At 48.1% G+C, this 17,177-nt stretch overlaps 1 protein-coding gene across 4 annotated transcripts in view; it reads left to right on the top strand.

The window, feature by feature from the left end:
• TMEM63B (transmembrane protein 63B) overlaps window positions 1–17,177 on the top strand; it is a 128,320-nt gene that overhangs the window by 103,333 nt on the left and 7,810 nt on the right. For all 4 annotated transcript variants that reach the window (XM_063918827.1, XM_063918828.1, XM_063918829.1 and 1 more), the window contains 12 exons: window positions 1,689–1,740; window positions 1,868–1,976; window positions 2,578–2,648; window positions 3,924–4,004; window positions 4,536–4,659; window positions 5,976–6,109; window positions 7,004–7,141; window positions 14,123–14,276; window positions 14,872–14,978; window positions 15,745–15,831; window positions 15,937–16,002; window positions 16,810–16,972. In XM_063918827.1, the coding sequence (XP_063774897.1) occupies window positions 1,689–1,740; window positions 1,868–1,976; window positions 2,578–2,648; window positions 3,924–4,004; window positions 4,536–4,659; window positions 5,976–6,109; window positions 7,004–7,141; window positions 14,123–14,276; window positions 14,872–14,978; window positions 15,745–15,831; window positions 15,937–16,002; window positions 16,810–16,972 (1,286 nt within the window). The remainder of the gene's footprint in view (window positions 1–1,688; window positions 1,741–1,867; window positions 1,977–2,577; window positions 2,649–3,923; window positions 4,005–4,535; window positions 4,660–5,975; window positions 6,110–7,003; window positions 7,142–14,122; window positions 14,277–14,871; window positions 14,979–15,744; window positions 15,832–15,936; window positions 16,003–16,809; window positions 16,973–17,177) is intronic.

The raw sequence follows: 17,177 nt of genomic DNA, 5'->3' as shown, positions 1-17,177 counted from the left end.
GGAACACACAGAATCTCCTGTAACACTGTGGGTGATAGGGAACACACAGACTCTTCTGTAATGTTGAGGGTGCGGGTGATGGGGAACACACAGACTCTCCTGTAACACTGAGGGTGTGGGTGATAGGGAACACACAGACTCTCCTGTAACACTGAGGGTGCAGGTGATGGGGAACACACACTCTCCTGTAACACTGTGGGTGATAGGGAACACACAGACTCTCCTGTAATGTTGAGGGTGTGGGTGATGGGGAACACACAGACTCTCCTGTAACACTGAGGGTGCAGGTGATGGGGAACACACAGACTCTCCTGTAACACTGAGGGTGTGGGTGATGGGGAACACACAGACTGTCCTGTAACACTGAGGGTGTGGGTGATAGGGAACACACAGACTGTCCTGTAACACTGAGGGTGCAGGTGATGGGGAACACACACTGTCCTGTAACACTGAGGGTGCAGGTGATGGGGACACACAGACTGTCCTGTAACACTGAGGGTGTGGGTGATAGGGAACACACAGACTGTCCTGTAACACTGAGGGTGCAGGTGATGGGGAACACAGACTGTCCTGTAACACTGAGGGTGCAGGTGATGGGGACACACAGACTGTCCTGTAACACTGAGGGTGTGGGTGATGGGGAACACACAGACTGTCCTGTAACACTGAGGGTGCAGGTGATGGGGAACACACACTGTCCTGTAACACTGAGGGTGCAGGTGATGGGGAACACACACTGTCCTGTAACACTGAGGGTGCAGGTGATGGGGACACACAGACTGTCCTGTAACACTGAGGGTGTGGGTGATAGGGAACACACAGACTGTCCTGTAACACTGAGGGTGCAGGTGATGGGGAACACAGACTGTCCTGTAACACTGAGGGTGCAGGTGATGGGGACACACAGACTGTCCTGTAACACTGAGGGTGTGGGTGATGGGGAACACACAGACTGTCCTGTAACACTGAGGGTGCAGGTGATGGGGAACACACACTGTCCTGTAACACTGAGGGTGCAGGTGATGGGGACACACAGACTGTCCTGTAACACTGAGGGTGTGGATGATGGGGAACTCACAGACTGTCCTGTAACGTGGATGAATCTTTTACCACAGTAGCGTCTGCATCTTTATGCTAATACACCTACAGATGTAGGAATACTGCTTAATTCAGTTGTTTGCACCATCAAAACTTGCACCAGCTCCATGGAAGATGCAGTTTCTCCGTCCAAGTATAGACTCCATAGTCTCTCCGATGACTCCACTCTCTGTCCTCTCTGAGGACACACCCCATAGTCTCTCCCATGACCCCTCTCTCTCAGTCCTCTCTGAGGACACACCCCATAGTCTCTCCCATGACCCCTCTCTCTCAGTCCTCTCTGAGGACAAACCCCATAGTCTCTCCCATGACCCCTCTCTCTCAGTCCTCTCTGAGGACAAACCCCATAGTCTCTCCCATGACCCCTCTCTCTCAGTCCTCTCTGAGGACACACCCCATAGTCTCTCCCATGACCCCTCTCTCTCAGTCCTCTCTGAGGACACACCCCATAGTCTCTCCCATGACCCCTCTCTCTGTCAGTCCTCCCTGAGGACAAACCCCATAGTCTCTCCAGTGACTCCACTCTCTGTACTTTCTGAGGGTGACCTGTTAGGGTTACTGGTGACATGTGATTTTCTTCCCTGTGACAGAGAACAATGCGTACAGCTTTGGAAGGACAACTATTGCAAACTTGGACTCCAGGTGAGAGTCGTGAGTTCTTATAGTATTGCAGCTCTCCATGCTATTGCTAGTACTTGTGTATCTCTGTGTCTGTCTGTCGCTGTGTATTTATCTGTGTGTCTGTGACACTTTGTCTCTCTTCTCTCAGAAATAACCTGCTTTGGCTACACACCACCTTCGCTTTTCTGTACCTGTTGCTCACAGTTTACAGTATGAGGCGACACACGTCCAAGATGCGCTACAAGGAGGATGACCTGGTAATGTCGAACCTCATGCATTATACACATACACAGTGGTGGTTTCCTCCTCTGCCCAGCGGTCCTTCAATGGATCCACCACTTGGTACCACATGCATGTTGAGGTCCTCTTCTGCTTCTGTTCTTTTCCCAGCTCTCCATTGTCTGCAGGGATTGTATGTGTAGGGTTGTGGGTGTCTAGTCGTTAGCATGCAGTCGGGCAAGATATTAAGCTACTATATGGCCTCTTGGTCAAGGAGAGAGCAAGTACTCTGTAGTTTGTACATTGTAACTCTGCGTAGAAGTCCAGACTATACCATTAGAACTGCTTCCACTTAACTTGTAAGGACCATTCCTGATATATGGAGACAACAACATGATCACTCATTGTTTGTTCTCGTTAATTCTTGGTTTCTTCTTTTAAACCTGATGCAGGCAAGGTCTAGACACCAGGCTTTGATTTATCTGTCTCAGCAGGTTCTCTCACTGTGTACTGGTTACAAACTCAAGCTCATTTACTCTAGATATAATATACCCAAGTGATACAAAGGAGAGCAGATGCCCCCACTAATAACTCTGCAGTCACCGAATACACCTATCTTCATTTTGGTTTTGTTTGCAGGTTAAACGTACACTGTTTATCAATGGCGTTTCCAAATACGCTGAACCTGAGAAAATCAAGAAACATTTTGAGTGAGTGAATTCTTACATGTGATTATTGTATCCTTCTCTGGTAAGGCGATCTCCTGTGTACGAACGATGTCTCCTAGCTGGGGATGGTGGATTGAAGGGGCTGATTCAGGTCCCCTGGATGGAGGAAATAGCCACTTTTATGGAATGAGTTTTGCTGGTTGGGGGTACTGGTCTCTTGTGGTGGAATGAGGTCTCCTGGCTGGGTAGAATGTTTGTGTGTGTGTGAATGAGATCTCCTGGCTGGTAATAATGGTCTCTTGTGTGTGAATGAGATCTCCTGCCCGGGAACTATGGCCTCTTGTGTGTGAATGAGATCTCCTGGCCAGGTACCGGAATGGTCTCTTGTGAGATCTCCTGATCGGGATCAGTGATCTTGTGTGTGTGTGTGTGTGTGTGTGTGTGTGTGTGTATGAGATCTCCTGGCCAGGTACCGGGAAGGTTTCTTGTGAGACCTTCTGGCCGGGAACGAGGGGTGTGTGTGTGTGTAACTGGGAACAATGTTTTCATATGTCAGAATGAGATCTCCTAGTTGGGAACAATGGTCGTGTGTGTGTGTGAATGAGATCTCCTGGCCAGGTACCGGGATCAATGGTCTCTTGTGAGATCTGCTGACCGGGATCAATGATCGTGTGTGTGTGTGTGTGTGTGTGTGTGTGTGTGTGTGTGTGTATGTGTATGAGATCTCCTGGCCAGGTACCGGGAAGGTCTCTTGTGAGACCTTCTGGCCGGGAACGAGGGGTGTGTGTGTGTGTGTAACTGGGAACAATGTTTTCATATGTCAGAATGAGATCTCCTAGTTGGGAACAATGGTCGTGTGTGTGTGTGTGTGTGTGAATGAGATCTCCTGGCCAGGTACCGGGATCAATGGTCTCTTGTGAGATCTGCTGACCGGGATCAATGATCTTGTGTGTGTGTGTGTGTGTATGTGTATGAGATCTCCTGGCCAGGTACCGGGAAGGTGTCTTGTGAGACCTTCTGGCCGGTAACAAGGTGTGTGTGTGTGTGTGTGTGTGTGTGTGTGTGTGTGTGTGTGTGTGTGTGTGTGTGTGTGTGTGTGTGTGTGTGTGTGTGTGTGTGTGTCTCCTGGCTGGGAACAATGGTTTAGGATTTCTTATGTCTAAATGAGATCTCCTGGTCGGGAACAATGTGTGTGAATGAGATCTCCTTGCTGGAAATAATGTGTGTGTGTGTGTTTTCTTTCTGTTGTTTGACTTTATGTTCTGGCTATGGAGACTGTGATTAAATCCTGTCCTGAAACATCCTGTTTTTCCCCAGGGAGGCCTATACCAACTGCACCGTTTTGGAAGCTCGGCCTTGTTACAATGTTGCCAGACTCATGTTCTTGGATGCAGAAAGGTAAAAGTGGAGAATCCGGTATTAGACTTTTAATCTTTAAATCAGTGGTTCCCAAACTTTCTTGAATAACAGCACCCTATAGTATCAGCATTTTTTTTTCACGGCATCGCTAAGATAAAAGTTTTTTACTGGAAAATGTTCAAATCTTACATGAAGTAAATTGTGGCTAGCTATCATCCTTAGGGTCAGTTATGTGGTGATGCACAGTTGTTCTTCTGATTTGTCCACATGTGTTATGCTTGGCAGCCACTAGCACTGGTTTTGCCTATCACTTCGACCATAGGTAATTTGCTTTCGTTCTGGACCACCAACCCGAGGCACCCATGCAAGTGCCTAGTGGCTTGGGTACCACTGCCTTAAATCCCTTTATTAATGTTTTTTTGTTTCTGTGTTTCCCGTTTTGTTTTTTTTGGTCGTGTATCTATTTACTGCTCTCTCTTTTTTTTTAAAATTTTATTTATTTATTTTTTTATATATATTTCTTCGTCTCTCTCTTGCTCTTGTCTCATGTCTTTGCTCCTTTCTCTGTAGGAAAAAGGCAGAGCGTGGCCGGATATACTTTAATCACCTGAAAAGCAAGGAAAACAGCACGTCTTTAATTAACCCAAAGCCATGTGGTCACCTGTGTTGCTGCGTGATCAAAGGCTGTGAGCAGGTGAGGATGGGACGACTGACAGAGGGGTTTATGTACTAATACTTGGAGAGAGAGAGAGAAAGTGGACGGAGGAGCTAAAGTACCAGCCAATCGGCTCCTGTTATTTTTCAAACACGGCCTGTAATATGGCACTTAGGAGCTGATTGGCTGGTAATTTGGAACCTCAGTAAGGATTACGCGCATGCTGGGGTCCGCCCATCGCAGGGCAAGACCGCCCAGCTTGCCGATCGCTGCACCCCCTCTGACACACCGCAATTTCAGCGCGATTGCAGAAACTAGGGAAGCTTCCTGCCAGCGCAGCCTGTCTGCGATGGCAGGAGGGCCGCCGCCACCTTTTTGATCAGAGCAGCTGCGTGTAACGTCACACAGTTGCCCTGTGCAAGCCCATGCCATGCCCCCCTGTTTGCCCCGCCATGCTTCCGTTCCAGTAACACTGCCCCCGCAATGCTCCGTCTCCGCCTAGGAAACTGAGCGGTGCAGCCCCTCTCCCGGGGACAGACAGAGGCGTTCGCATTTACTATGGGGCACCCGTATTAAATGCGGGCACATGCGCAGGACAGGCCTTGCGCCTGCATCATCATTGTGTTTTTATCTCTCAATCTACTTTACCTCTCTCCAAGGCTTAGTACATTGACCCCTAAGATGTGGATGAGAGGGGGGGGGGGCAGTTCTGGCCTTCAGACAGACACCTGTTTTCCTGAACAGGAGCAGAGGGAGACTCCTTCCCCACCCTGTAGCACAGTTGGTTCCCATACTTTCTTGCATCACGGCGCCCCTGGGCCACAAGCTTCTTGTTCAAAAATTCATCAAAAATGATTAAATTAAGTAACTTATGTTTACCTATTATCAATCAGTTGGTGGTGGACAGGGTTGTCTTCTGCTTGTCCACATATTTTATAATTGGCAGCCACCAGCACTTGTTTTTCCTATCCCATTGACTACAAATAATTACATTTGGCCTTGGACCACCAACCCGTATCACTCCCTGCAAATGCCCCGCCGTTCCAGTTTGGGAACCGCTGCTGTAGCAGATGAGGGCATTGAGTGGGGTGATATCTGAGGTCGGCTGTTGACTCCAGTGGGGGCAGGGTTCCTTTGTGTCTGAAGACTGGGGTATGTGGAAGGAATGTCTGTCGGACTAATGTCACAAGGAGCATCTGAAAGTCACGCACAATAGCGGTTTTCACAATTGAGCCAATTTGTACACAAGACTTTCAGGAGCACCATTGTGACTGGTTGGATGGGGGAATTACAGAGCTGACCTTAAGGCAATAGTAGCATCAGACAGTGACTCCTGTGCCATTACTGGTCTACAGGTGGATGCCATAGAGTACTACACACAGCTGGAGCAACGTCTAAAGGAGGATTACAAGAAGGAAAAGGAGAAAGTGAATGAGAAGCCTTTGGGAATGGCGTTCGTCACATTTCACAATGAGGCCATCACAGCCATGTAAGTTCCGTGCCCAGCGGCCGTTATGTGGACTGCACAGAATAGATGTGTCCTTTATGTCTCTCACGCTCTCACCCAGCCTAGATCTAGCTGAGGCGCTTTTTTTTTTTTTTTATGACGAAGGTTAAAATGTCTGTGGCAAAGGTTCAAAACTTTTTGTGTCTCAGTGTTGCATTTTGACCAACTGTTTTAGGTGCCCGCAGGCAACGTAATAAAATGCTTCACACACTCACAGAAGTGCAACAAGCAAATAGGACCCAATACCCCTTCACCCTCCTGATTCATTTAACCCACAAAGGAGGATAACCCAGTCAGTAAATGTAGAAGCGTATTACATGCATTGGGAGGTTGTGGTGCTCACACTTGAGCAGAGGGGCCCACGTCACATTTTTCTGCTACTCCACCCACTTAGGGGCCCTTCTAGTTTGTACAGGTAACACCCAAGAGCTCTCAAAGGTGAAGCACCTACGCCAACATGTCTTGTGGAGCTCATAGAAATCATAATTTATTAAGCTGGATACACACTATAAGATTATTTGTCCAATCTTTCTGGTTGGAACGAAAATGGTCAATTGTCATTTGCCCCCGTACATTACCGGTTTATGTTCCAACCAGAAAGATTGGACAGATAATCTCATAGTTAGTGTGTATCCAGCTGTTCGGCATAAATCCATATTACAAAGTGCAGTTTTGCGCACAAGGCAGAACCACTAAAGTACGTGGACAGATTTAGCGTTGGGGGTGCATCATGCTTCTCGTACATGGCTCCGCACCCAGAATCCTCGGCGTGACTCACACTCGGCCCTGATCTAGAGGTGCTCTCACAATTTCTGCCTCGTGTCATATTTTCTGTACTTTTCCCAGCTTTCATTTCTGCTGTGTCTCTTCCTGCAGGATCCTGAAAGATTTCAATGCATGTAAATGTCACGGCTGCAGCTGCCGCGGGGAACCCAAGCACTCCTCCTGTAGTGACACTCTGCATGTTCATAACTGGACGGTCAGCTACGCCCCGGACCCGCAGAACATCTATTGGTAAGACATGGTGCAAGCGTAGGACGCAGGGTTTCAGCATCCATCAGCCTGATTATTCCCATTTATACAACCAGATCCTCGCTGCTGTGGGGAACATAGAATTTATCTTAGAGAATGTGGTTCCAATGTAAGCAGACTAACAGCATTGGTGAAGATGTAACACAGTTCATAACGGCAGCTGTAACAAGGGTGTCATATAATGGAATTACTTCATTTACCCTGTGCGCATAGGATATACATGGTGACAATATAAAGAGAGAATATATCACGTGCTGGTTAGGGTGACACTATACAGAGAGACTATACCTGGTGTAAGTAAGGGTGACGTTATACAGAGAGAATATACCTGGTGTAAGTAAGGGTGACGTTATACAGAGAGAATATACCTGGTGTGAGTTAGGGTGACGTTATACAGAGAGAATATACCTGGTGTAAGTAAGGGTGACGCTATACAGTGAGAATTTACCTGGTGTATGTAAAGGTGACGTTATACAGAGAGACTATACCTGGTGTAAGTAAGGGTGACATTATACGGAGAGAATATACCTGGTGTAAGTAAGGGTGACGTTATACAGAGAGAATATACCTGGTGTAAGTAAGGGTGACGTTATACAGAGAGAATATACCTGGTGTAAGTAAGGGTGACGTTATACAGAGAGAATATACCTGGTGTAAGTAAGGGTGACGTTATACAGAGAGAATATACCTGGTGTAAGTAAGGGTGACGTTATACAGAGAGAATATACCTGGTGTAAGTAAGGGTGACGTTATACAGAGAGAATATACCTGGTGTAAGTAAGGGTGACGTTATACAGAGAGAATATACCTGGTGTGAGTTAGGGTGACGTTATACAGAGAGAATATACCTGGTGTAAGTAAGGGTGACGTTATACAGAGAGACTATACCTGGTGTAAGTAAGGGTGACGTTATACAGAGAGACTATACCTGGTGTAAGTTAGGGTGACATTATACGGAGATAATATACCTGGTGTAAGTAAGGGTGACACTATACAGAGAGAATATACCTGGTGTAAGTAAGGGTGACGTTATACGGAGAGAATATACCTGGTGTGAGTAAGGGTGACGTTATACGGAGAGAATATACCTGGTGTGAGTAAGGGTGACGTTATACAGAGAGAATATACCTGGTGTGAGTTAGGGTCACGTTATAAAGATAGAATATACCTGGTGTAAGTAAGGGTGACATTATACAGACAGAATATACCTGATGAAGTAAAGGTGACGTTATACAGACCGAATATACCGGGTGTGAGTTGGGGTCACGTTATACAGACAGAATATACCGGGTGTAAGTTATATTTCTCTTATGTCCTAGAGGATTCTGGAGTCCACATTAGTACCATGGGGTATAGATGGGTCCACCAGGAGCCATTGGCACTTTAAGAGTTTGAGAGTGTGGGCTGGCTCCTCCTTCTATGCCCCTCCTACCAGACTCAGTTTAGAAAATGTGCACGGAGGAGGTGGTCACAGCTAGGGGTGCTCTCCAGAGCTTTTCTAGAAAAAAGTTTTTAGAGTTTTTTTTTTTTATTTTACAGGGAGGCTGCTGGCAACAGCCTCCCTGCAGCGAGGGACTAAGGGAGGGAGTAGTGTCTGCCCTGCGGGGTCTGAGCCACTTACTCCGCTGACTGGACACTGAGCTCCCGAAGGGATAGATCGCTCCCCGCCACAGGGGATCGCTCACCCCAGCAGCATGCTGCCACCCCCTGAGCTGAAGATTGTGGCGAGTAAGACACCGACCCCCCCCCCCTTGCAAGCGGGGGGCTAGTGTGAAGATGGCGGCAGCAGGGTAGGAGCGCAGTATTAACTGTGCTACGGGATGACTCAGCGGTACATAGTGCGGCGCGTTGAGGGGCGCCCTGGACCAGTACTTACACCCTACACTGGTCACAAAGCCTGTCGGGGTCCCAGGATCTCAGCCAGCATCAATCTTCCGGCAGTATAATTAGATGAAGAGCGGGAAGACAGCGCCATTTTGGGGGCGGAGCTTCTCCTCAGAGCGGACCCAGCAGCGTTCAGCGCCATTTTCCTGCCTGCGCAGCACTGATCAGGAGAAAGAGGGTCCCTCCACAGCAACTCCAGCTATCTCTCACGGTACCAGGGGGTTGTAGAAGGGGGGGGGGGGGGGGGAGGCTGCAATACGACTGTGTGTCCTGTTAAGGTGCATAGTCAGCGCTGACAAGGGGTCTACCTTGGGTAAAAGCGCTGTGTGTGGTTTGGCTACAATCTCTGTGTCTCTCTTGCCATTCTTGGGGGTGAAACTCTGTCTGTCCTCCCCTGTGTGTGTGGGGGATGTTTTGTGGTCTCCTTTAGCTATGTCCAGGGACACTGTGTCATATGCTGCGGAGGTTATGTCCTCCCAGGATGATCCCATTCCATGTAATCAGGATAGCACTGGTTTAGCACAGATTCCAGCAAGGGAACCTGAGTGATTTTCCTCTATCAAATCTTGGATTTCTCAGATTTCAGATAGAGTTGCAAGTAATGAATCCGCAACCCCGGTATTACAGAACTCTATGGCAGTATGGCCCGATTCTGGTACCTCAGGACGCTCCACTATATACCCCCACAAACGTGCGCTTGTTCATGTCATTCAAGATGACACGGATACCTATTCTGATACCACAGACGGTACTGGGGATGTGTTGCGGGGGTCTGCCTTTCTTGCAAAGGGGGTGCAATTGATGATAAAGGCTATCAGGGATGTATTGAATATTAATGATATGACACCTGAGCAGGTTGAGGAGGCTTTTTTCACTGAAAATAAGAAAGCCTCGCTAACCTTCCCTGTGTCAAAGGAATTAAATGCTATATTTGAGAGAGCATGGGAAAACCCTGAGAAAAAATTCCAGTTTCCTAAAAGGGTCCAGGTGGTGTTTCCTTTCCCTGAGGAGGATAGGAAAAAATGGGAAACCCGCCAATTGTTGAAGCATCTGTGTCCAGACTCTCAAAAAAGGTGGTTTTACCTGTTCCGGTATCTATTGCCTTAAAAGAGCCGGTTGATCGAAAAATTGGCAAAAGCTATATAAAAATGGTCAGGCACCTTACTTGAGGATTTGGATACAATGGATAAGGGTGATGTTGAATTGTTTTTGCGTAACATTCATGATTCAGCAGGTTTTATGGTAGAATCCATGAAAGACCTGGGTTCCATTGCTGCGGGGATCTCTTCCATGTCTGTTTCAGCTCGTAGGGGACTGTGGCTGCGCCAGTGGTCGGCCGACGCGGAATCCAGGAAAAGTGTGGAGTCCCTACCCTACACAGGTGAGGCTCTCTTTGGGGAAGCTTTGGATGCGTGGATATCCACAGCTACAGCGGGTAAGTCTCCATTCCTTCCCCCTGCTGCACCTGCTCCGGAGAAATCATTCTCCATCAGCATCACAGTCCTTTCGGTCTAAAATGCCTAGAAAGGCCAAACCGTCCAATACCTTCTTTAGGGGAGGTAGAGCTAAATCCAAGAAACCTGCTGCGGCAGCTTCCCAGGAAACTAAGCCTGCTTCCAGTACGCCGAATTACTCCGCATGACGGTGGACCGCGCGGCCTGGAGGTGGGGCCAGTGGGAGCGAGGCTCAGACAGTTCAGTCACGTCTGGGTATCGTCCGGCCTGGATCCCTGGGTGACAGATATTGTGTCCCAGGGATACAGGTTGGAATCTCAAAATCTCCCTCCTCACCGATTTTTCAAATCAGGCTTGCCAGTTCTACTGGCGGATAGGACTGTCCTACATGCAGCGGTCCAGAAGTTGGTGGAGACACAGGTCATTGTGCCAGTACCTCCTCATTTGCAAGCCACGGTTTACTATTCAAACCTTTTCATGGTACCGAAACCGGATGGTTCGGTCAGGCCTATTCTGAACCTAAAATCACTAAACCCTTTTCTGAAGGAGTTCAAGTTCAAAATGGAGTCTCTCAGGCAGTGATATCAGGTCTGGAAGAGGGGTAATTCCTAGTATCTCTGGATATCAAGGATGCGTACCTCCACATTCCGATTTGGCTACCGCATCAGGCTTATCTCCGTTTTGCATTACTGGACTGCCGTTTCCAGTTCCAGGCCCTGCCATTCGGCCTCTCTACAACACCAAGGGTGTTCACCAAGGTGATGGCGGAGATGATGGTTCTACTCTGAAAACAGGGTGTGAACATCATTCTGTATCTGGACGATCTACTGATAAAGGCATCGTCCAAGGAGGAGCTGTTGCAGTCCATTGTAATCCTCGACACGGAAGTGCAGAGGGTGTTTCTTCTGCAGGAAAAGGCGTTGGTGATACAAACAATGGTCCAGGATGTCCTGAAGCCAGCCCGGGTGTCGGTTCATCAATGCATTCGCCTTTTGGGGAAGATGGTGGCCTCTTACGAGGCTCTCCTGTAAGGGAGGTTCCATGCTTGGGTCTTCCAACTGGATCTCCTGGACAAGTGGTCAGGATCTCATCTGCACATGCACCAGAGAATTCGTCTGTCGCCAAAGGCCAGGTTTTCACTCCTCTGGTGGCTCCAATTGCCTCACCTTCTGGAGGGCTGCAGCTTCAGGATTCAGGACTGGGTCCTTCTAACCACGGATGCGAGCCTCCGGTGCTGGGGCGCAGTCACTCAAGGGGAAACCTTCCAAGGAAGGTGGTCAAGTCTGGAAGCCGGCCTGCCGACCAACATCCTGGAACTAAGAGTCGTCTACAACGGTCTTCTTCGGGCAGCCCATCTTCTAAGAAATCGGGCCATTTAAGTACAGTCGGACAATGTAACGACGGTGGTTTACATAAACCGGCAGGGCGGAACGAAAAGCAGAGCTGCGATGTCAGAGGTGACCAGAATCATTCTCTGGGCAGAAAAACACGCGTTAGCGCTCTCTGCAATCTTCATTCCGGGAGTGGACAACTGGGAAGCAGACTTCCTCAGCAGACACTACCTCCATCCGGGGGAGTGGGGTCTCCATCCGGAGGTGCTCAAGGAAATAACAGACCTTTGGGGGGTTACCCCAAATAGACATGATGGCCTCTCGTCTCAACAAGAAGCTTCAACGCTATTGTTCCAGCTCGAGGGACCCACAAGCAGTGGCAGTAGACGCCCTGGTGTCTCCGTGAGTGTTCCAATCGGTGTACGTGTTTCCACCACTCCCACTCATTCCAAGAGTTCTAAAGCTCGTAAGGAGAACAAGAGTTCAAGTGATCCTCATTGCGCCAGACTGGCTAAGGTGGGCTTGGTACGCATACCATCTGAATCTCTTGCAGGAAGAGCCGAGGCCTCTTCCTCTTCTGGAGGACCTGCTGCAGCAGGGGCCGTTCGCCTATCAAGACTTACCATGGCTACGTTTGACGGCATGGAGGTTGAATGCCTGATACTAGCTCGGAAAGGCATTTCGAAGAAGGTCATTCCTACTCTGATACAGGCTAGAAAAGGGGTCACGTCTAAACATTACCATCGTATTTGGAAGAAATATGTCTCTTGGTGTGAGTCCAAGAAGTTTCCTGTGGTGGAGTTTCAACTGGGACGTTTTCTCCTCTTCCTGCAAGCAGGTGTGGATATGGGCCTGAGGTTGGGATCTGTTAAGGTCCAGATTTCGTCCCTGTCCATTTTCTTCCAGAAACAATTGGCTGACTTTTTTGAAGGGAGTTCTGCACATCCAATGTCCCTTTGTACCGCCTTGGGACCTTAACGTGGTGTTGCAGTTTCTCCAGTCGGCCTGGTTTAAGCCTCTACAGGAGGTTGAGGTCAAGTTTCTTACATGGAAGGCTGTCACGTTGTTGGTCTTAGCTTCTGCTAGACGTGTGTCAGAATTGGGGGCTTTGTCCTGTAAAAACTCTTACTTGATATTCCACGAAGATAGAGCTGAGCTCCGGACACGTCAGCAGTTTCTTCCAAAGGTTGTGTCGGCATTTCATATCAACCAGCCTATTGTGGTGCCAGTGGCTACTGACTCCTCAATTTCGTCAAAGTCCTTGGATGTTGTGAGGGCTTTGAGAATCTATGTAAAGAAGACTGCTCGTCACAGGAAATCGGACTCTGTTTGTCCTGTATGATCCCAAGAAAATTTGGTGTCCTACTTCAAAGCAGACTATATCTTGCTGGATTAGGTTCACTATCCAGCATGCTTATTCTACGGCAGGATTGCCGTGTCCAAAATCTATTTAGGCCCACTCTACTCGTATGGTGGGTTCTTCCTGGGCAGCTGCCCGGGGTGTCTCGGCGTTACAACTTTGCCGAGCTGCAACTTGGTCTGGGTCGAACACGTTTGCCAAGTTCTAAAAGTTTGATACTTTGACTGAATTTCAGATCATCAGAGGCCAATCAGTTCTGCAGGAGCCTCCGTGCTCTCCCTCCTGTTCTGGGAGCTTTGGTACATCCCCATGGTACGAATGTGGACCCCAGCATCCTCTAGGACGTAAGAGAAAATAGGATTTTGGTTTCCTACCGGTAAATCCTTTCTCGTAGTCCGTAGAGGATGCTGGGCGCCCGCCCAGCGCTTCGTTTTCCTGCAACCGTTATCTGGTTCAGTACAACTTTGTTTAGTTGAGTACTGCATTGTTACTTGGTAAGTAATGTTTCAGCAGTTGATGAGTTTTTCAAGCTGGTTAGCTTGGTTTGCCTTGTATGTGTGAGCTGGTGTGACTCTCGCCACTATCTGTGTTAAATCCTTCTCTCGAAGATGTCCGTCTCCTCGGGCACAGTTTCTAGACTGAGTCTGGTAGGAGGGGCATAGAGGGAGGAGCCAGCCCACACTCTTAAACTCTTAAAGTGCCAATGGCTCCTGGTGGACCCATCTATACCCCATGGTACTAATGTGGACCCCAGCATCCTCTACGGACTATGAGAAAAGGATTTACCGGTAGGTAACCAAAATCCTATTTTTACTTCTTTCCAGCTTTCATGGTAATTTATCTGATCTGTTTTCATTTATTTTTCATTATAAAGTGCTATTGCTGGCTGAGGGCATCTGTTGAATAGTAAGAAATGTGTTCTTGTTTTTCTCAGGGAGAACCTTTCCACGCGTGGATTCATCTGGTGGATCCGCTGTCTGATTATTAACGTCATTCTCTTCCTCCTCCTCTTCTTCCTCACCACTCCGGCCATAATCATAACCACGATGGACAAATTTAATGTCACCAAGCCTGTAGAGTACCTGAATGTGAGTGTACTGGTGGCCGTAGCCTTTATCCTTAACGTGTATCCTGTAATGTGACAACAGACCCTCTGACCGGAACTGTCCCATATCCTGTCTTGGGCCCATAACTGTCCCATATCCTGTCTTGGGCCCATAACTGTCCCATATCCTGTCTTGGGCCCATAACTGTCCCATATCCTGTCTTGGGACCGCAACTGTCCCATATCCTGTCTTGGGACCGCAACTGTCCCATATCCTGTCCTGGGCCCGCAACTGTCCCATATCCTGTCCTGGGCCCGCAACTGTCCCATATCCTGTCCTGGGCCCGCAACTGTCCCATATCCTGTCCTGGGCCCGCAACTGTCCCATATCCTGTCCTGGGCCCGCAACTGTCCCATATCCTGTCCTGGGCCCGCAACTGTCCCATATCCTGTCCTGGGCCCGCAACTGTCCCATATCCTGTCCTGGGCCCGCAACTGTCCCATATCCTGTCCTGGGACACAACCTCCTCTCTACTGTATGCTGATTGGGGGCCTGGCCACATCTGATACCTGCCCAGACATGAATCACAAATATTGAGTAGGAAACAAACAACTGCTCTTTCTTTTTTTCCCAACAGAATCCGATTATCACGCAGTTTTTCCCCACATTGCTGCTATGGGCGTTCTCCGCTCTGCTCCCAACCATTGTCTATTACTCCGCTTTCTTTGAGGCGCACTGGACCAGGTACTGACATCGTCTGTTAAGTGTAACTTAGTGCTGTTAGCCACTCAGTGTACATTATGTGGATCACCTGTAACGTGAGGGCTGTGCTCATTGCACATGTTCGGCGTATCTGCTACTCGGCAATAACAGACAGTGCTGCCCTCCGTTACTATGGTTCCTCCGTGTGGGGTTGTGATGGCAGTTGTGCCGCTTAACGCTTGGAGAGGCATAATGAGGAAAGAAAGATGAGAGCAAATGCAGATTGCGTATAGTAAGGGTATGATTGTGGAATTGTGAACGGAGATTGACCCGCATGGAGATGCATATACGTAGGCTTACCATACCATCCCTTTAAACCAGGACGCTATTGGATTACACAGTTTCTGTAGCTGATTAAAACCAGGTGAAATGCAGGCATGAAGTCGGCCAGCCACAGATCCTGTGTAATTTCTGAGTGTCCCGGTTTAAAGGGATAGTATGGTAATCCTACATATACACCAGTATGCAAGAGCCTTAGGACTGGTGCAAATACACGTAACTGGGGATGTGGCCAACACTAACCGCTACCATGCGGATTCACCTCTGGAGCTGATGGATTGGGTATATTTTGTATGATTTTGTGGTCAGATTGTACAATGATGTTTTTTGCTACTTTTATTTGTACACAACAACTATAGTTGTATCTGTTGTATTACAAAGGTGCTTAATATTTACGGAACAACAAACAGTGACTATGATGGGGATTCATACAGGAATAGAATGTAATGGCTTATTCCTCTGCTTTCAGGTCTGGGGAGAACAGGACCACCATGCACAAGTGTTACACCTTCCTCATCTTCATGGTCCTACTTCTGCCATCCCTGGGACTGAGCAGGTGATTTGTGTGTGATGTACAGGCCGGTAATGTAAACAACCCCCCCCCACCCCCATCTCAGCTCTCCATAGCAATGACTCCTTTCTCTCCGTCTCTCTCACTCAGTCTCGACCTATTTTTCCGCTGGCTGTTTGACAAGAAGTTTTTGGCTGAGGCGAAAATCCGTTTTGAGTAAGTAAAGTGAATAGTTTCCTGCTGTATAAGTGACGTAGTGACATCTTGGTACCTTTCTATCCACCGTAAGAGAGGGAGAATGATTTACAGGGATCGCAGGAGGAGTTGTGGGGGAGGATGATGTAAAGAAGAGTGGTGGGGGTGAAATGAATTTCTGGGTGCACATTACTGCATATATATTGTCATTTCGTGGAGGGAATGCCATTGAGTGAAGAGAAAGCAGGTTCTATGTACTGCCAAGAACCATAAAACTGGTTCCCTGCCGCTAGATCACCCATACGAAGCATTCTGTTTAGAAAGCGGTGATCACTCCATCTTTTACCCCTGGGAAAGGCTGTGATGTCATCATTGGGATTTCAGTAAAGAATGAGGAGCGTGGGGGGTTTGTCAAGAGGGCTTACATGACGGACACCTGTGGTGGAATGTAATAGTCTGCAAGACTTTGTGCGAGCTCTCCTGTGTTTTTTTTTTTTTTTTTTTTTTTTTTAAATGGCAGTACCAAGTTGGTTTTGCCGTGTGAATGATTGCCACTTTTAAAAAAAACAACTGGAGAACTTGCACAAAGTCTTGCACTTTCTCCTGCTCGCATTCCCCCCTAATGTTATTGCACATAAACGCTTGCTATGCCTAAATGTAGTCAGTAGGTGTTAGTTTGGCAGCTGTCTGGGGCTCCCAGTAGCCTCTAGCAGTCCGTGACGGATTGGATTATCTCTGCCATAGAACACGTGTAATGTATATTGTTCTAGACGGAAATGTTTATAGGATAACGTTGTCCAAACTGAGATTGTTCCTTGTCTCGTTCAGGTGCGTGTTCCTGCCAGATAATGGCGCTTTCTTCGTGAATTACGTCATCGCCTCCGCCTTTATCGGTAACGCCATGGACTTGCTCCGAATCCCTGGTCTACTGATGTACATGATCCGGCTATGCCTGGCACGTTCGGCCGCAGAGCGCAAAAATGTCAAACGGGTACGGAAAAAGGGAAGCGGTTAAACTGTGTATTGGTCATAAAGAACGGCCCCAGCGTACACCTATGGCCAGTGTGATTATCTGATCTTGCTGAATATGGTCTATAAGAAAGTCCCCATGGTACACCGGTGTTGTAATGCAGAAAAACACTGTACTAAATACAAAGTATAGGTGTCCACATAGGAATGCCGGGCATCTGTATATG

The sequence above is a fragment of the Pseudophryne corroboree genome, chromosome 4, assembly GCF_028390025.1.
Source record: "Pseudophryne corroboree isolate aPseCor3 chromosome 4, aPseCor3.hap2, whole genome shotgun sequence".
Taxonomy (NCBI): domain Eukaryota; kingdom Metazoa; phylum Chordata; class Amphibia; order Anura; family Myobatrachidae; genus Pseudophryne; species Pseudophryne corroboree.
This window is presented reverse-complemented; position numbering and strand designations above follow the sequence as displayed.